General features: G+C 37.9%; 1 protein-coding gene across 7 annotated transcripts in view; it reads right to left on the bottom strand.

Annotated features, from left to right (window-relative positions):
- Positions 1-20,708, bottom strand: part of SPAG1 (sperm associated antigen 1) — a 51,927-nt gene that overhangs the window by 20,653 nt on the left and 10,566 nt on the right. For all 7 annotated transcript variants that reach the window (XR_013545343.1, XM_078393612.1, XM_020785335.3 and 4 more), the window contains exons 6-13: positions 19,059-19,171; positions 16,025-16,130; positions 13,870-14,000; positions 8,016-8,122; positions 6,667-6,826; positions 3,936-4,355; positions 3,332-3,431; positions 181-333 (exon numbers count right to left, since the gene is read on the bottom strand). Coding sequence is in view for 6 of the 7 variants with exons in the window: in XM_078393612.1 (XP_078249738.1) it covers positions 181-333; positions 3,332-3,431; positions 3,936-4,355; positions 6,667-6,826; positions 8,016-8,122; positions 13,870-14,000; positions 16,025-16,130; positions 19,059-19,171 (1,290 nt within the window). In the remaining variant the exon portion in view is untranslated. The remainder of the gene's footprint in view (positions 1-180; positions 334-3,331; positions 3,432-3,935; positions 4,356-6,666; positions 6,827-8,015; positions 8,123-13,869; positions 14,001-16,024; positions 16,131-19,058; positions 19,172-20,708) is intronic.

Raw genomic sequence — 20,708 nt, 5'->3', positions numbered from 1 at the left:
ATGTTTTGTAAACTACTGTAATTACAGGAAGCAATGAGTGATAACATCCATGCCTCCCTGTGGAGAAGAATATAAGACAAGCATGCAAAGTGTAGCCCTGGAACCACATACAGCCCCCAAGGCAGGTTTTTAAGGTCCCAGTACCACCACCTTCATCATAAAATTATTAGAAATGTTTACCTGTTAACACTATCATTTGCTGCCTGAATCCCACTGTCTATTTGTAGTAATGTTTTATAATCAACATATGCTTGTCGGTATCGTTCCATAGACTCATAGGCCATTGCTCGTCGCAGAAGAGGTTTAAGAGAATAAGGATGAAGTTCCAGTGCACTAAGGAAAAATGACTAGATATTATTTAAAAACATAAATAAAAGAAACTTTAAAACATGATCATAAACATGTATGTTTCTGATCTTAATCACAGTCTTATCTGAAAATAAAAGAGGGCTCAGAAGGGCAAAACATGATAGTTTGCACCAGATGGTCCATTGCTATTCCATTACTTTTTATTTACATTGGGAAGTATTCTGGAAAGTTTATTAATTAGATGGCCAATGAACAGACTAAAGCTAAGTGATACTTAGTAGATCAGTAACTCAAAGGATTCATGAAGCAGTACCTACATTTGCCTTATACAATGGCAGCTGCGGCTGCAAAGTGCTCTCTCTCTCTCTCTCTCTCTCTCACACACACACACACACACACAATAGAATAGACCCACTGCATCAGTGGGATTTGGCAAATTAACTCTTCTGTAAGTTCCACTGATTCAATAGGCATATTCTAGTTACAAGATACTATGCCAAGCAACAGGATTTCAGCTAGTAAGGCCATAACAAGAAAAAGTTTTTTATTCATACATACTACTTCAACTCAGAACTTTAAACTACCAAAGGATAGTTATGTGACAAAGTCTTCACCTATCAATAAAGGCCTTGGCTCAGATCAACAGATGACTTGCATGAATGTAAAGAAACTCCAACTGCATGAAACAACTCAGACAATTCCTCTGTTTTCTCATCCTGCTGCAGCCTCTTGCACTGCATTACATAAATAAGTTATACCAACTCCCAGGTGCAGCACTTTTGGGGGTGGTGGGGATCATTATAGTTCAGGCAAAAACCAGAAAAATCCTGTTGCACAAGCAAAGTTCCAATTCATTCTCTCTTGATTTTCACTAAAAGAGTAACTTGTACTATTCTAGAATAAGCCTCGTGGCGCAGTGGTTAAAACGCTGTACTGCAGCTAAAACTGTGCTCATGACCTGGGGTTCAAATCCCAGGTAGCCAGCTCAAGGTTGACTCAGCCTTCCATCCTTCCGAGGTTGGTAAAATGAGTACCCAGCTTGCTGGAGGGGCAATGTGTAGCCTGTATAATAAAAAAATTGTAAACCGCCCGGAGAGTGCTTGTAGCGCTATGGGGCGGTATATAAGTCCAATAAATAAAATAAAATAAAATAAATAAATTTCTATTAAGCAAGAGGATATGAGTTACTTCACTAAGCACTGTCCATGACTTGGATAGTTTAAGCAACCAGTAATAATTCAGAGGCAATTACCTCACCCCAAAACAGTTGGGAGGGAGCCATTCATGACTATGGCCATCCTGTTTTTTGTTATTGTTGTTGTTGTTGTTTTTGCACCCTACAGCTTCCATCAGCTGAAGTTAGATATCAAGGAAGTTGCTTTCAAAAGACATATGGAAGATCATAGCAGTCACCCATGGTCTAAACAAACAGTGATTCTCAAACAGTTAAACCATTTTGCCAATGTCAGTTTCTACACTTACCCAGTACAACTGCAGAATTCATACACTCCTGGTTTTACTTCCCTTCCCTGCAACAAGTGGAGCAATGGACAGGAACTTCCCCTTTTAGAAGATTCACTGTCCCTCTTACAACAGTAACAGGTTGTACATATTAGGGCAACTTATCAGCCTACTAAAATATTTTTTTTAAGATAAAAATACAGGAGGTTGCAGCCAGACTAATATTTCTTAGAATAAGTCCGTTAAAATCAGTAAGACTTAGCCAATCATGATAACAAATCACTAAATTCACCCTACTCAATATCTGGCCACCCTCTGACATGAACTCTCTCTCAAGAGCAGCCTAAACATGCATTCTCACTGAGCTTCCAAAAACATTTAAAGTAGCTGTCAATACTGCTCCATAGAGAGATATTGGCCACATAGATTTCTTGCAGCTTACAGATTTCTTAACTAATAAAGGTTAATGTAGCCAAAAACCCTCTTATCTATTTCATATTTCTTATTCTAATTATCTGGGATCAATTAAAATCTTTCTCAGAGAACTCTTCAACATGTATTCGCGAAGGCTTTCATGGCCGGGATCTAATGGTTATTGTGGGTTTTTCGGGCTCTTTGGCCATGTACTGAAGGTTGTTCTTCCTAACATTTCGCCAGTCTCTGTGGCCAGCATCTTCAGAGGGCTGTCCTCTGAAGATACCGGCCACAGAGACTGGTGAAACGTTAGGAAAAACAACCTTCAGAACACGGTCGAAGAGCTTGAAAAGCCCACAACAACCAACTCTTCAACACTTGAAAGCTTATTTGAAGTTGACTACTAAATGTGAACTGCATTTCACAAATAATGTTAATAAAAAAGTTAGGAAAAATAATGCAATCCAAAATAAAGACTTAATAAATCAGATAAATGTTCTCCTATTCTAAACATTCTGATGTGATGCAGTGAAATTCCAGTAATTTTTATACTTCATGAAGCAAGGCCTAGATGATCTATGACTCTGCCAGTTTGTGTAAGTCCTGAAGTCTGACTGACAGATATCAGTTAAAATACCTGTAACAGAAGACATTTTAGAAACATCAGTAGTACTCAATGCAGCATATTCTAGTGGAGAGAAGTGACCGAAAGCATTAGTGTTCAATAATACACTCAACAACACTGCATCATGCTGTGACCAAGGTCCATTTCTTAAAATTACTGCAACATAACTTGCAATTATTTTGCAATTACGATGCAAGTATTTGTAAATGTTCTGGATAACATCAACCATAACGTTACATATGAAACAAGAATGTTATACATAGAAAATCATAAATAATGATAATGTGCTATAAATTTCAATTGCATACTTCAATTACATACTTATAAGACAAACACATCTGCTGTTCTACATATCTTCCCCTCTTTTTTAGCAAGGATGTGATAGGCAATGTATTTTGGTGGAGAACATACACTAGCAATAATACATGTCACACCCTCCAAACTGTTTAACACCATAAAAACCAGTTTGAATGCGTCATAATCACAGGGAGTGTTGTCTCCCAGCCCAATGTTGGCATTTACCTGTTACAGTCCTGTATGCAGTCAACACAGTTCCCTTCTTTTAGATAGCATGCTGCTCTGTTTGAATACAAAATACTTAGATCTTCTGGACATTGAATTTCTAAAATAATACATAATCATAGAAATATATAATTATTGAAATCTGATGTTATTAATAAAAATATTTCATTAAATTCCAAGTTGCACTGCAGTACTGCATCTTTGCTGATGAAGCAAAACTTCAAGGATTTTTTTAAAAAAATCAATGTATCCCTTCCAAATACTATATGAATATGCAGCAACATCTCCCTTATGTTACTAAGTCTACATGAAAAGGCTTTTTCACTAGGCTATTTGCTGTGATTTCCCCCCCCCCCCATCTGCTTTTTATTTTAAAACAATCCAGTCTTTCTTCCTGGAACAAAACGATTAGGTGAAAAGATGCGTAGCCTGTATAATTAAAAAATTGTAAACCACCCGGAGAGTGCTTGTAGCGCTATGGGGCGGTATATAAGTCCAATAAATAAATAAATAAATAATAAATAAAGATACGAAGTTTAATTTGTTGGTATTTAAAAACTATAAGCAGGAGAATTTCCATAGATATAAAGGAGTTATAACTCACCCGAACCAGTGGCATTTTTAATTGCCTCTGAGTATTTGAGTATGGCCTCTCCAAATTGGCCACTCTTAAATAATTCATTTCCTTCAGCTTTCAGTACTGCTGCAATAGGAGGGAGTAGTGTAGGTCTGCTTGCTCCAGCTGACAAAGGTTCTGCATCCTTTGATTTTACTTCCCTGTTCTCACTACTATTTTTGCTACTGCTCAGATAGCCGTTTGCTTCATTTTCACAATCTTGCAAAACTTGAGGTGCCTTTTTCTCAGGTTTGCCCTTTTTAACACCACTCTCCGAAGGGTCTCTGTGCTTCTGGGCTTCCTTGAGTTCTGATTTACAGCCATCCCCTTTGCTGGGGAACTTCTTTTGCGCATTCCCCATGTCAGTCTTCTCACTTGTATTCTCTCCTCCCACTAGCACAGCAGTTTCTACAAGGAAGTTAATCGGCTAGGTTGACGTTTGCATCATCAGAAGGAACTATTGTACAAGCAAGGAAGGGGTGAACTAAAAGGAGGTGAGAACAGGAAGCTCATAAGATAGCCTAAATTACTCAAATGAACTTAATCACAAGATGTTGTGTGCTCCTAAAAACCACACAATGAAATCAAAACTATAAACAATTTACAATAGTGGAAATTTAATACCGAGGGAAATGTTCCTTTTCCCAAAAGGAACAAGAGTACCCTCTTCACAATGGCACACAGTTCACCTTGCAATTAACCTTTTAAATGCTGTACTGTATACTCAACCTCTTACATGCTAGATTGAACTGTGTTAAGCCACAACTACAAGCTACTTTTATGGAAAGAGGATATTTGACTATCTCATTTTAAAGTCACTATGTATACTGCAAAATAACATACATTGTTTCAAGATCAAAAAAGAGGGCTAAGGATACAATCTTTCATCCTTTTTTAAAAAAAGACTTACTATACAGATCCAAAAACTTAAGAATAGATACCATTAGGAAAAACAGCATTCTATCTAATGCTGCAAGATTAATGAGCAAATCAATTTAAGTATTTGTATATATTAAGGCTGTCCTCACTTGTGCTATTTATTCACTAAACAAGGAAACAACAATTCTGCTGAGCAAGCAGTGTTAAAATTAAAATAAACTAAAACTAGTTTTAAATAGAATATTACATCCTCAGTTAGACTGTACTGTAATGAGGTAGTGGGGAAAATACACTTGAATCTGCTGTGATTCATATCCATTCAAATTAGGTTTCCCTGTGAGAAAATGCTATAGTCATCCAGACCAATTTGGAAGAGGTAACAGGTAAGAAGCAGAGAGCTCACTCTACATTGAGCGCAAGATACAGAAATGGTGCCATTTTTAAAATCAATTTAATGCACCTGCTGGATGCTGGCAACAGACAGATGACGATTCTGACCAAATTATTAATGTAAAAATGTTTAAAGACTGATTTGCTGGAGACAGCAGCAGAAGCTACCTTAAGGTGCGTTGTTGTTGTTTAGTCATCAAGCCATGTCTGACTCTTCGTAACCCCATGGACCAGAGCATGCCAGGCCCTCCTGTCTTCCACTGCCTCCCTTAAGGTGCTAACTGGCAATTTCCACCCCACCCCCAAGCTTCTCTCTTTTATTGATATTTAAGTGCCCTCACAAAAATCTGTTCAAGTGCTGAGTCTGAACCTTTTTTTGAAGAAGAAGAAGAAGAAGAAGAAGAAGAAGAAGAAGAAGAAGAAGAAGAAGAAGAATTATTGAATACAAAGGGCCCTTGGTTGAAGGGAATTGACACCCCTGCACCCCTTTGCATCAGATCAGGTGATTATGCTGGCAGAAAGTGGAAAAATGCAATGCCAAATTGATCAGAACAAATTTAAACCACCTCTGCTGGCTGAACGAAAAGGGTAACTCCCTGCTCAAAAACCAAAAAACCAAAACACTATTCCTCAATGAGTTTCCCTGCATTGAACTTTACATCATGTAGTCACTGAATTCATTAGAGCCCAATCTGACATAAATTGCGGGTTAAATATTAAGTGTAGTCACTTCCTTGCTTACCTCACCAGTTAATTACAAATACAGATCTCACGACCAAAATAAACTTAGTATTATTGTTTCCTGTTATTTACATATCTACCAACTACATAGATATATTATGAAACCATGGAAGGGAGGACAGAATTTTATATACCTGACTTTAACACAAAATTAGCTAGCCATAGCTGTGCTCAGTGTTAAATGTTTTATCCAAACTACTACTCAATGCAGTTTGATATTGTCTGTATAATATTGTTCTATTTCATTTTTTTGGATTCAAGTTTTGTTCTATGTCACCTTGGGTCTTCCTTAAAAAGTGGCTTATAGATAATTGTTATTCACTATTAATATATTTTTTATTATTAATAAAATTGTCAGTAATTTTGTTGTGACAGCTTTTAAAGTGAAATTTGATCCAAGTGAAAAACTCTCTCTCTCTCTCTGTGTGTGTGTGTGTGTGTGTGTGTGTGTGTGTGTGTTTATAGCATTTTTTCAGTGTTAGCTAAGTGGCAAAGGAAGTGCTTTGCATATAAGAGATAATTCTCTGGCATCTTCAAGAATGTCTTGAAAAGCTCCTCTCAGAAACCCTGGAAGCTACTACTAGTGAGTATAAAAATACTGATCTAGATGAAGTAACGGTCTGACTCTATAGAACAGATTCTTGTGATCCAGTGAGTACTGTATAGTCTACTCCACACTCTTCCAATGAGAATAAAACATTAGCATTACTTTTATCTTCACTGCCATTTTCATGTTCTCCTTCATTTCCTCCTTCTTCATCACCATCAGATTCTTCTATATCTTGAATAAGTATTCTTTTCCCTTTCTTCTCACACGGATATGATGGTTCTGATTCTTTCAGATTCTTTTGAGTATCTGAGAGATTCTTCTGTAGTATAACAACAATACTGACTTATTTTTCTTGGAAAAAAATTAAATGTACTAAGTTTGCTGTCACTGAAAGTTACTTTTTATTTTAAATATCTTAAAATTAGATTGACTTGGTGGTGCTTGAAATATACACACTGAACACTGGGACTGAAAACTGGCATGACTAAATTAAATCAACTTTTTTGAGTGAATCTACTCTAAGCATAATTAAACTTGAATCCAGCATGCTATTATTCAATATGATAGAAATATGATTGTTACAATTTCAAATGTTCATATAAAAATAACTGGAGAAGCTAATATCAGAAATGAGATGGCAGTAAATGGATACGAGACCAAGTATATACATCTGTGTATGGAAAATTCTACAAAAGCAGCCTAGGCACCCGACTGAAATGTAATGTAAAGTAAATAAGAGCAAATTGAAACACATTAGAACAAAAAGATACAGTAGTTTCATTATATTCTGATTGGTCAACATCAAGAAAAAACATTCAGGACATAACCCTGAATTAAAAAAATAAATTGTACAAAATTATACGGACCTACATTTACAATATTTGTACATTTGCTTTTCTCGATTGGGTCCAGACTTAATGACATGGTATTTAAATGGGTCCACTCTAAATATACGGTATAGGTGTAAAAAAGCAAAACCAAAGTGTGATGCTTACAAACCGCCCCATAGTGCTTCAAACACTCTTTGGGTGATTTACAAGTTAATTACCCAGGCTACACATTGCCCCCCTCCAGGAAGCTGGGTACTAATTTTACCGACCTGGGAAGGATAGAAGGCTGAGTCAATCTTGAGCCATCTACCTGGGATTAAACCCCATGGTGTGAGCACAGTTTTGGCTGCAGTGCAACGGTTTAACCACTGCGCTATGAGGTGTAGTAAAGCAATGGCATTTATTAACTCATTATGCGAACCAAATCTCTTCATCTTGTCTCCATCATATAATTAGGCCTAAAGAGATAATTAATTTTGTTCAGGACCACCTGGAGCTGGGTAGCCACTACGTGCTCCAAAGCATTGTCCAAGAGCTAGATACAGGACAATGGACAGTAATTATCCAGTATAGCTGGACTCAGGAGAGCTTTTTCAACAAAGATCTTATCATTTCCTCTTTCAACCATGGTGGAACTCTATCCTGCTTGCATCCAGTATGTAAACTACTAATACTTACTTTTGCTGTGACATTTTCTGGCTCAATTTGTAACACTTTCTTTAAATCTTCTGCAGCAGCTTTGAAATTTTGTAGATTGTTGTAAACAGTGGCACGGCGCATAAGACCTGCAAATTAATAAAAGATATATTCATTTTATTTAACTGTTCTAAATTACTCAATACATAATAACTATTTCAAAACGGTCTTACAGCAGAAATGTAAAAAAATCCTCTATTATTTACTTAAAATCTTCTATCTACTGCAGAATATCTATTTAATAAGAATAGCCTTTTCGAAAAACATTAACCTCATTAGACATGCTACAGATCATCAGCAATTTGTATCATTAAATGCTCATCCTGTTCCATTTGCACTGGCTTCCTGTTAGCTTCCCAGGGATGGGGGATTCACGTTGTGGGACTCACTATCAAATTGGATTGAAGTCACACTAGTGACTAGACTCAGAGTCGACTTGGGTTCCCCCCCCCCCAATGATTTGGACTTGACTCTCAATTCAGAACACACTCACCTTCCTTTTTTTTTTTCTGGGGGACAGCTTATTTTTAATAGGAACTCAGACTTGGGGCTTGAGACTAAGGATTTGGTGCCAAAGATTTGGACTTGGGACTTGGACCCAAGGATTGCCAACATCCCTGTAGCCTCCAGATTAAAACCAAGGTGTTGGTTATTATATGTTACACTCTAAGCAGCTTGGGGCCATGATATCTGAAAGTTCTGAAACTCCACCTGTAACTGCTGTTTGCAAGCACAACCAGAGGACCTATTCTGTGCTTTGCTGCCAAAGGAGGTGTTACGTGGCAGTGACCTAGGAAGATAGGGCTTTTTAGTGGCAGCACCAAGATTGAGAACACTCTGTATTGAAAAAAAATTCCATGGGACTCAACTTTGTGATCGTTTTTAGGCAAACAGCTAGAACATTTTTGTTCCCCTAAGCTTCTCAACCATGTTAAGTTCATCTCTTTCTATGTTGCTAGTTAAGTCACTGCTTTAAAGTTATTAACTGATTTCAGTACTCTAACACAACCATTCTTAATGGGAGCCATATGACCCCCTCGGGGCCCCTGGCACATTTGAAAGGGGCCATAGACTGGCAACAGTTCTTCACATACCATGTTAAAAGGTTTGTTATGCGACTGATTCAGTCTATATTTCTTTCATATTGGGTTTATGGCTGTGGCAAAAAAAAAAAAAGCTTGCGAATGGCTGCTCTAACACATATTTAGAATTGTGAACTAATACAAGGGCTCTTGGGGGAGATCAGTATATGTAAACACAGCATAGAAACATTTCCATAGGCATCCTTCAGTCTCAAGAGACTATGGTAACATGCTCTGAATCGAGGAGTGTCCTCTCCAGAACATGAAGCCCGGGTAAGGTAATGTGGAGGATAGGCTGTTACCCAAGCAGCAGATCCCCCCTCTCCACATTGCTGAAATGGTCCAATGGAAAGGCAAGAGCCAATACGACTGGTTCCAGCAACATCGCAGGAGTTGACAGAATGACATGAACTGTCTTCGGGACTCCAGCTCCAGATTTTGCCTCTAGGTTAACTCCTGAAGCCTTTTCCATGAATGGATATAGCCACAAGGCAGTGGAGGTTTGAAATCGGAGTTTTCCTTCTCCTAGATGGGCTGCCATCCATGGCTGACGAGCCCCACCTACCCGGCCTGCTCTTTAATAGTGCAAAAGTACAATCTGATCCTTAAAACTTTCCAGACTCCCAGGCTTATGCAAATCTAATTGGCTTCCTATTTACCATATTGAGGCCAGATACAAAATTTGAGAATTTCACGCACCGTTAGGCGTGCGGTCCTGGGACATGCTCTTTTAAAGCAGGAAGTCCCACCCCTAGGCCCCACCCCCAGGCCATGTGGTCAGGAGACAAAAAGAAAGTCCAGGAAAAAAAACTCAGCAAGGCATCCATGCAAACAGACCTGGCCTTCGCCCTCAGCCCAGCTTCCTAGGGAAAAGGGTCCTAGGTCCTGGGACACGCTCTTTTAAAGCAGGAAGTCCCACCCCTAGGCCCCACCCCCAGGCCATGTGGTCAGGAGACAAAAAGAAAGCCCAATAGAAACATTTATAAATACAAATAATATACAGGAATTTTAGTGCCATAATTATTCCACTGAACTTTTACGTACTTTACCCCACATTTTATGCTCACATCAAACACACAGAGGTAGGCTGGCCTTAAACATGAGTTTCCCTTTTGCAAGTGCTACATCAATACTTTAATGACTACAATATACATCTTTATATGACATATTTGTATTTAAATTCCATGAACATACACATGGATGTTTGACATGCCTTATCTTTATCTAATCGCTTGTCATGAGAAGACAGTATTAAAAGAACAGTTACTGTGAGCAGAAGAGACTAACTTACTCTGAAAGGTACAAGTATAATTAAATATTTTTTCCCCTTTCCTTGTTCTGGAATGCTAGAAAAAGGCAGTTGTAAGACATACAGTATGTTCCCTCCTTTAAAAAAAAAAACTGAAGAGCACAGGATAGCTTTGTAGCTCAGTACATTTCTTTCTCCACTTCCTAGTTAGCCCTACCTCAGAATCCACATGATGTTTAGGGGAGTTTTCCCTACAGTACTGTAGAAGAATGATTACTAACAATGAAAGTCAGACAATGTACTGCTGTTTTTCCCTCAACTTCACAAAAATATGTTTTGGTGTTTTTTAAAATAATTTTAATTATATAACAAACAGACAACATATAAAACATACACGGAGGGAAGTGTTTACCATACCACAGTATGTAATATGTAATCTTGACTGCTTAACCACATTACAGTACTAAAACCTTTAACCTATGTTATACTCTCTGCTCATGTTTATTTCTGGGCTCAGTAAAAAAAAATATTCCATTTTCTTTAGCATAACTTCTCAAATTCTCAACTAATATTTCTAACAGTTTATCCCATTTTAAGCCCAGATCAGCTTTATAACTATGAATATTTATAATAACATATGTTTCCTATATATATCTTTTGTATCATAACTTTCTAATATTATATTTAGCAAAAGCAATTCTAGTTTGAGGTGCTTATCACAGTACAGTATCTATATACAATCTTGACTACATAACTATGTTACAATACTAAAATCTTTAACCCATACTATATTCTCTACTCATATTTATTTCTGGGCTTAATCAAAAATATTTTTCAGTTTTCTTTAACATAACATCAAATTCTCAGATAATGTCTCTAACAAACTATCCCATTTTAATCCTAGAACAACCTTATAAATCCAAATATTTATAATCACATATGTTTTCTGTGTGTGTGTGTGTGTGTTTCTGTGTGTGAGAGAGATACAGGAAGGAAGAGAACGTGTGTGTGTGTGTGTGTGTGTGTGTGTGTGTGTGTGTGTGTGTGTGTGTGTGTGTGTGTGTGTGTGAAGGAAGAGAAAGTGCCGGGTTCTGTGTGTGTGAGAGAGAAAGAGAGAGAGAGAGACAGAGAGAGTTACAGGAAGGAAGAGAATGCGTATGTGTGTGTGAAGGAAGGGAAAGTGCCGGGGTCTGTGTGTGTGTGTGTGTGTGTGTGTGTGTGTGTGTGTGTGTGTGTGTGTGAAGGAAGAGAAAGTGCCGGGTTCTGTGTGTGTGAGAGAGAAAGAGAGAGAGAGAGACAGAGAGAGTTACAGGAAGGAAGAGAATGCGTATGTGTGTGTGAAGGAAGGGAAAGTGCCGGGGTCTGTGTGTGTGTGTGTGTGTGTGTGTGTGTGTGTGTGTGTGTGTGTGTGTGTGTGTGTGTGTGTGTGTGTGTGTGTGTGTGTGTGTGTGTATGTATGTGTGTATGTATGTATGTATGACATTGTATTCAACAGGAACATTTCTAATTTAAGGATTATATATACTTATATGATTTCTTATATAATTTTTTTATCTATCTCCAAAATTGTTTTACTTTATCACTTATCCACCACCTATACAGAAGAAAGTCCGAAGCTGCTGACAATATTTTAACCTGAATTAATTTCTAACACCTTTTTTGCCAGTTTTGAAGTGCCATCTATAGAACATCTTTAAAACATTTTCTCTCAAATTTACTGGTTTAATCCATCTATAAGTATCATTCCACATTTGAATCCAATCATATATATCTGAATTGTAACCAATATTTTGTACCCCTTCCATCATCACCCTTTCCTTCTCTAAATCCTCTTCTAGCAAACAAATATACATTTTTGAGTAATCTCATGAGTATGGATCCCCAACTCATCGACATGGGTCTGCCTCTCATAAAAGCCCATTATTTTATCTTCCTTTGATCTTGATTCTATAGTCTCTTTTTCTGCTGCTTCCGCTGTTCTGGTGAATTGGTCTTCTGTCTGCACATTCCTTTCCATGTCCTTTTTAAATCCTGAAATTTCCACCTTAATTTTGAGGGTCTAGGTTTTAATAAAGATAATTGATAATGTTTAGATAATTGATAATGTTAATTTGAAACTTGTGTATATAATTCTTAAAAGAATCTTGCATTGTTAATTTTGATGGACTTGTAAAGGCTGACATTTCTGCTTCTTGGATATAGATTTATTATAGGATAACACTTTCCACTGAAAAATAAAAGAATCCAGCTTTTAGAATGTTCAGATATTTTTTCTGCTTCTTATAATCCAGCAAGCCCGTTTCTGCTTCTGTTTGCTCTCTGATTTGCGCCATGTCCACCAAGTCCTTTCCCCCAACTCAAAATTCAGTTAGGAGCCATAAAACAGTAAAACCATTAATCAGTCCATAGCGCAGTGGTCCCCCCTTTTGTCAATCAACACCCAGAATTCTCCCCAGGTGCCTCTGTTAAGCACTCCCTTTAAGTACAGTACTCCAATCTTCTCAAACCTCTCGTATTATGGTATAATAGTCTATACCATCAAGGGAGGACAGGGGGATGAGAAAGGGGGTGGGATGAGAAAATGATCTCCGTCTGTGCCTTTTAACTTTAGTTTCTCTTTCAAATGTGACGCAGTTAAGAAATGGCTGATGTTTCAGAGATACACTAACAAAACCATCTAAAAAAATAAAGTTTTCCGCTTGATTTCAAGAAGAGATTGAGTAACAGGCAATTTATCTCTTAATTACCCCAATTTATGTGGCTTCTGTTCTTGGTTTGTTTGTTTGTTTTCTGTTCTGATAATTGCTCCTTTGTCACTTTTGTTTATTTCTTCTCTGCTTTTAAGTCAGCAGCCTGAGTTTAATCTGTGTTTGCTGATGCTAAATACACAACCAGTTATTCACAGTTCATGCAGTTCATGCAGTCAAGCAAAAATCTTCTTCACACTTCCCATCTTGGCAAAGTTAAGCAGCTAATTCACCTGAAATGGCGTCTCCCAGGCCAGATGCTTGAGAAAGGAAAGCTCTCATGAAGACAGATTGCTGTCTGAATTCGGAGTTTCTTCAGCTCTCCCCTATTGCAAGACCACTCTCCTGTAAATCTTGCCTCCCCCTTCCACTGCTGGGGGGTCTTCTGACTTGGAGTTTACACAGGGTTCCCCAGAGCCCTGGGGATTCCCTCTGCTCTTGCTGCCATCCCCGCCTCCTCCCTCCAATATGTTAAGTCCTCAAGAAGAGTATTATACTTTGTCTGTTTTGGTGCTTCATTTATTGCCCAATAAGAGAGACACAAAATGAAATTTGCAACTGGTGGCTTCTTGCACACTAAAGATGTCAATATTAAATGTCCATTAAACTTTAATACGTATTTATCTTTTCTCCCTCCCACTTTTTTGCTACATTTATTTAAACTGAAATTGCTGTGTGACTTACTTTGGCTTGGCCCCATTAATTTTAAAAGGTTTCTGACAGTACAAGATTTTCAGACACAGTTCTTTCATGTTTACCTTTTACATTTTGAGAGTCCATTTTTAAAACAGTCTCACAATCATGAAGAGCAACATGCCAATTCTGAAGTTTTATTTCTGCCTGAGCTTTGTTATTGTAAGCAGCAACAGTGGGAAATGCAGATATACTCCTGCAAAATATTAGAGGTATTAAGCAGAATAAAATTAATGGGAATGTTTCAATAAAAAGTCTGCTCAAACTATAAAGGCCTGGAAATGTAATCAAAAGCTGTCACGGCTCTGAGCTGAATTTATTTGATGCACAAATCAATATCCATTGTTTACCTAATATAGAATCATAACATTTACAATTTCATCTCTCTCTCTCTCTCTCTGCTGCCACAACAACCCATATAGTTCTCATCTACATCTGGAAATTGAGGTGGGAGATAGGTATTTGGGTGATGACTTGTGAAGGCACTTTTAGTGCATCAGCAACTCAGTGATAAAACAAGCCCCAATAACTTTCCTCAGTTCCAAATCTGGAACTGCAGGAAGAGTGAAATTCATTCCTACATTTACACTGGGCTTTCAAAGACCCTCCAAAACCCTGCAGAGTGGCAAGGGATCACCAAGAAGACAGCACCAGTATATACTGTATATATCATAAAAATATGAGTCAGCTTGTCAAATGGAGGGTATGTAAACTTGACACAGGGATTCATGGATTATGTGATTATGAAGTATCAAGTTTAATTTCTGCTAGAACAAAATAACAATAAAAATTATCAATGTGTCTAGAAAGCCAGTGTGGTAACACTGCTGGAAAATAGGTCTCCACCCAAACAGGTTTCAATCCCCTGCAAGCTAACAAAGAACACTCCCTTGGATACCACTTTCTGAATCCCTGCAAAAAATGTATGAAAGTAAGTAAGAAAGAAAAACAACATGTAATACTATGCTTTCAAATCCCTGAAAGGGTATTACTTGTACATAGCTCCCTGTGTGAGCCTACTCAGAAAGAAGTCTTATTGAAGTAGCCCAACTCTTCCATTGCAAATTTGATTGTGCTGTGTGTTATTAAACTTCTGTTTTGAAAAGCCAAGAAACTTAATTCTTTTAAAAATCCCTCCGATTTATGAATGTAGGGTATTGCTTCTGTATCTGATTCAAAACACCAAGAAATGGTTTCATGTTGTCTTGAATTATCATGCCTATGTTGGCACCAAGAAAAAGGATGCCATAGTAAAGGCAAGCCTGTTGATGACAGGACGACTCTCCCTCCTTTCTACTCTCACTATGTGGTTCCTCTCTCTGATTCTCCTTCTTTCTGGATCTCTCTTCATGACATCATAGTGTCTATCTATTTCTCTCTCTTTCTCTCTCTCTCTGTCTGTGTTTAATAACTCTTATTTGTAAGATAAGCTTCAAGTCCTAATCTACTGTCTTGCCCAGAAGTAAACCCATTCACCTAAAAAAGACTCAATAATTTCTTTAAGTACTGGCAAGAAGTTTGGGCAACTGCTGCGAAATTCTTCAACAAGGACATGCAATAAAACTTTAGGGGAAAAATTCCTGTGTAATTTGAGTATTTTTGAGGTCATATATTTTCTGAAGAACAGAATGGAGTGACTTCAATTTTTTAAAAAACACATCATGGGAATCATTTGCTTTTCAGGAAACAGTAGTAGGCATTTGAAAAATAATTATGGAATTTATTATGTATCATAAAAATAGTAGCAACACAAGATCATGGAGGGATATGAACATTATTTTAAAACAAAAGCTATAACTTTAAAAGCACTTCTCCTAACAATGTGAAATTTGACACACAGCAGGCCCTTACTGTGTACTACCACTCTGCCCTGTAAGTTCCCAATTTGACAACCCATTCAAAAGTTTTAATTTTTTGTTTGGACTGCCCCCTCCTATCCATAACAGCTTACAGAATGCTGTTTTACCAGCCATGCAACATCAGAGGAATTCAGATATAAGCAGTAACCTGAAGCCACAGCATTTAAACATGCATAAGCATGTAAAATGGGACTGGAAAGCTTAGTGTTTTTTTCCAGAACACTGAATTATATTGGGACAAACCTTGAGTCGAGTACTGAATAACTGACTGAAGTATTTAAAAGTTATTTGCTAGTTGATCAACACTTCAACAAAATCATGAAACAAATTAAAAATAAAGATTCAAATTGCATTAACTCACCGATTATAGTAGGCAACTGCTTCTTTGTAATCTCCTGTTACAAATGCTTCATTGCCTTTTTCTTTTTCTCTGTTAGCAATAAAGTTCTTTTCTTTTGTAGTCATACCTTAAAAACATTCATTACATACTAAAAGGACAATGTTACTAAAAGATGGATCTGAATCTCCTTCCTCTCAATGTACATAGGCATCAGCATTAAACAAGGTGCTCTTAATTGAATGGCAGAATAAGGACAGATTTTTCAAAAGATCACAAGTGTAATCAATACTATCTCTGACTAAAAGACCCCAAGCCATGAAGCTGGAAAAAACTTCTGACTGAGACCTTGGGAAAATCTACCTTCCTCACTTCAGCCTCCTCCTCCTAATGCAGCTATCACCCCTTTATTGTCTTACTCCTCTCTTGTCACTGCAGCAGTATTCTTGAGTTATCAAGCAACCAGCTGCTAGTATAGCATCCAGGTTTGTAGTCTTTTCTAAGTGCCACTGCAATTGAAAACCCATCTACTTCTGCTACTGTGATGTCAAAGGTGGGAGCCAATGCAGACATATATCCAACAATCCTGTTTGCAAAATAGCTCTTTCCTAGTTAAATTACTGCCATATCTTCTATTCCATTTAGTAAATAACAATTTTGCTGACTGTCTGAACTCTTCAGAGATTTGATTGTGTACTTTCGCTCTTTGTTCAGCCACCGCTATATCCTATCTTCCAGGCACATAGTGACAGGGGGATGGTTTAGTGCTGAGAGGAAGTGAGTCACCACCTTGCTTTGGTATGGAACTAGCAGCTGCCAGCCAGTGAGCAGAAGCTCACGAACAGGATGAGTGAACAAGGGCATTTTTCATGGATATTTGGGGGGAGACGGCAGAAATGCTGTGTCAATTAATATACACAAGGACAAAAGTCCCAGGCACAACCTATGGACCAGAACTCTGCACCACTTGAACAGGAACAGGAGAGAGCATGGAAGTGATAGTACAGGTATCTGTGGATGGAAGAAACTCTGCCATTTCCTGGAGGAGGTGTTATTGTGTAGTGGGGATAGGTGACTCCTGATGGAGGGGCACAGAGGCAGAAGCATCCTGACATGATGTCCAAGGAAATATAACGTCTTCCTGGTGCAAAAGTCCAAAATGTGACAGAGTAATGGAAGCAACTGTAAAGTTCTAGATGCAAAGGTGAAAGACCTGAGGGCACAAGTGTGTTTCTTTTTCACCCCTTCCCTTGTTAAAGGTTGTGGCCCAGGAAGAGAGACAAAAGTACTAGAAGCAAACAACTGACCGTGCAGATGGTGTTTTCAGGAAAAATCTAGATTAATAATATAGCATTACATTCCACTTTTGTGCTTGAAATCCAAGTTATATATGTCACTACCTGGTGGTAGATCTGTGATCTCTGCATTTAATCAGTCTATTGCATTAAAGTGACAAGCAGAATAATCTAGAGTTATTTGATGTAGGAACCCCTTGTTTGGATGTATTTTTGTGCAATGTTCCATCACTCCCTTTTTTGGGGGTGGTGCCTCCCATGTTGGCATTAGTCACATCCTAGTGACATGCCTCTGTGGACATATGCCTCTACTTTCAGCTCACCTATTACCATTGCACTTCTGTCATTTGAAGCTCTGGTCTGCAAGACACATTACCTCCTAGCTGCTGGCAGTGTGACTTTCCTGTATCATGGAGCAACATATGAATGATTACCCACTAATAATATCTGTATAGTGGGGAATGGAAGGAGACAAGCAGCACTCAACTAGGTGATGCTGCGAAAACATTTTATAATGTTCCCATATTGAACAGCATGGTTGTGCTGGGAAAGTGCAGTAGTGCACTATAACCATAGCCCAACAGCACTATGGGGATCATTATTCATGAAACATAACTAGGTCAGGGCCCCTAAATTTTTATGAAAAGTTCAGTGGAAAGAGAGAAATCTCCTCTCCATCCTCAGCACTTGCAATCAATCTAGTGTGGGATATAATGATCTCAAGGAACTCCCCTCCCTAATGACCATGCACAGTACACTGTGTATCGCAGTAAAACTGCTGGTGACCCTATAAATGGCCAGAGAGGAATCTGCAGAACATCCCACTATTCCCCTTGCCCCACTCACTATGGAATGTGCAAGAAACAAGATAGGAAGAACTAGATTAAGAGGGTAAGAAAGAGGGGTGATTGAGTTCTATACATACTCAAGGGCAGATAATCCCAGAACATAACTAAAGAAAACAGAAGAAAAGGGAAGACAACATATGGATTGTAAATCTTGCTAATGTGCACAGAAAACAACTAAAAGAAACAGTGTGCTATTGGGCAGACAGAAAGATTTCAATCACAACACCAGCAGATTAAAGTTAGAGCTACACGGCAGAATACAAGGCCCATGTGAATTCCCTCATCTTCTTCTGAAAGAAAACAATGCCCAATCTAGTGCAAATAGAATAAAAGGGGCAGAGGAAGAAAATGCTGCCCAGAATAGCTAAAGTGATGGTACAGGAATGTCTAGCTATTTTAAATAATTCAAGTCTCCTGGGCCAGATGAATTGCATCCAAGGGTATTAAAGGAACTTGCCAAAGTATTCTCAAATCTCAGAGCCTTTTAGAAGTCATTTGAAAGCCTTTGCCTATTGTCTTTGAGAATTCCTGAAGAAAATGTGATGTCTGTGAAGACTGGAAGTGAACATACCTATGTCATCCCCATATTCAAAAATGGGAGAGAAGAAGATCCACTATAGACTGGTCTGCTTGACTTTTAATATCGGAGAAGTCTCATCTAAATGTACACTTTCTGAACTGGGACTTGCTAGTCATAGCTAACTTAAATCCCTCTGATTTTAATGGGTCTCCTCTAGGTAAGACTAATTCTGGATATATCCCCAAATTGATACAAAGTCTTATACTTTTATAGCAGCACCAATTTACATATTTTGAAGAAAAAAGAATTCTTTCTATGCACATATCAGAATTGACATTTTGCAGTAAATGGCAATGACAACAAAAAATATCCCTAGAGAATGGAGTGATGCTTACCTGTTGTATCTATCTCAATGTCTGGCAACTTCGTCTTAGTAGTAATGCTTGTTTTACAAAATTGATTTTCTTCATTTTTATCAATTCTGGAGCATTCTTGTTCCACATCAAACCTTGAATTGAAAATAATCAGCATTTTTATTTATATTCACATTGTATACAGTTTGTTGTTTAAGGACAAAAGGAATAATAGGCTATCACATCTCAAGCTTCCAACCCATTCAAGCAGTACTTCTTCGAGACCACAGGCAACTGTTTTGGACATCAGAAGCTCTTTTATCAGTAATGACAAGGATAGAATCTGAGTCACAATGTCCCTTTCTAAACTAGTGATCTCCAGTTAGTGAAAAGTATGCACTCCATTATATTTTAAGAAAGACACATATGCTAGAATCATGTGTGCCTTGTTCTACAGCCAGCTGTATGAGATATGGCATCCAATTTTCATAAGGTATTTTTAGTTCATCTTATGTTTTGTTTTAAAAACCAGCAATGAGAAAATAGACTATTTGGGCAAACATACAGATTAAACCATAGCCTTTTGCTTTAATTAGAAAGCCTCCCCGCTACTTTTAAGCCTATTAACATTTAAATTGAAAAGTTACTACTACATTAGATTCAGACTTGCACAATCAAGTTTAAAATATTTAGTAACTGTAAATAACACATCATAAATTATTCTGCCAAAATAACAGAGGTTGTATTTGAGAAAATATTATCTCCATTACCAGTAAACAGGATCAAGATATTGAGTTCTTAAGTCTAGGTATAAGGAGCATTCTAGAAGAAAATGAACAAAATCTTCTCTCTTCTGACTGCAGCAGGACAGCAGTGACTTATCTTAGATGTTACTATTATAACATCTCTTGATCTCCATCAACTTCAGAGTTGTCTATACTGATTGAAAAACCCTTGAGGCCCTATTTATAGTGGAAAGCCAAGTACTGGGGGAAAAATTCCCAGAAGAGGCAACAAAATTTTGGTGCAGTGCATTAGAATGACAGTAACTACAGATGTAGAGGCATTCTAGAAATCAGCATCAATTATGTGGCTTGCAAATTCCAAACAGACACTGCTGTAGCCCCTTCTAATCAAGAAAGTCACTGAAATGCCCAGTTTAGAAACAGTTTGACAGATTTTGGTAGCCTCAAATACCATATCTTCAAATGTTTTTAGGATTATGGGGAAAACCTGTTGAAAAATTATATTATGCCAGGAGTTGATATCTATCTTCTGGATTAAAGTTCCCTCTGAACATCAAGGCAACCTCCATGAAAACAATTGCCTTGAGGGTTGACCTGGGAACTTCCAGAGTTCTTGTCAGGCTCTTCTGTTGTTCTGAATCTAGAGAGGCATTATGTGAATGTGCCCATATTTGGGACATGCTGTAGCCCAGGTGAGTAGTTTTGCCCTATAAAGCTCAAGGGGCACAAATAGCTTGCTATCTGGTCCAGCCATATTGGTGTTTTATTTGATGTTAATGAAGCTGCTTTCAAATGAATGGGAAAAGCTCTGGAGTTTTTAAATAAGACACCTAGACATTTATAAAGGTAAAAGGTAAAGGTTCCCCTTGACATTTTTAGTCCAGTCGTGTCCAACTCTAGGGGGCTCATCCCGTTTTTCAAGCCGTAGAGCCAGCGCTTGTCCGAA

Source organism: Pogona vitticeps, chromosome 4 (assembly GCF_051106095.1).
Source record: "Pogona vitticeps strain Pit_001003342236 chromosome 4, PviZW2.1, whole genome shotgun sequence".
Taxonomy (NCBI): Eukaryota; Metazoa; Chordata; class Lepidosauria; order Squamata; family Agamidae; genus Pogona; species Pogona vitticeps.
The sequence above is the reverse complement of the archived record's forward strand: the minus strand, read 5'-3'. Positions and strand labels throughout refer to the sequence as shown.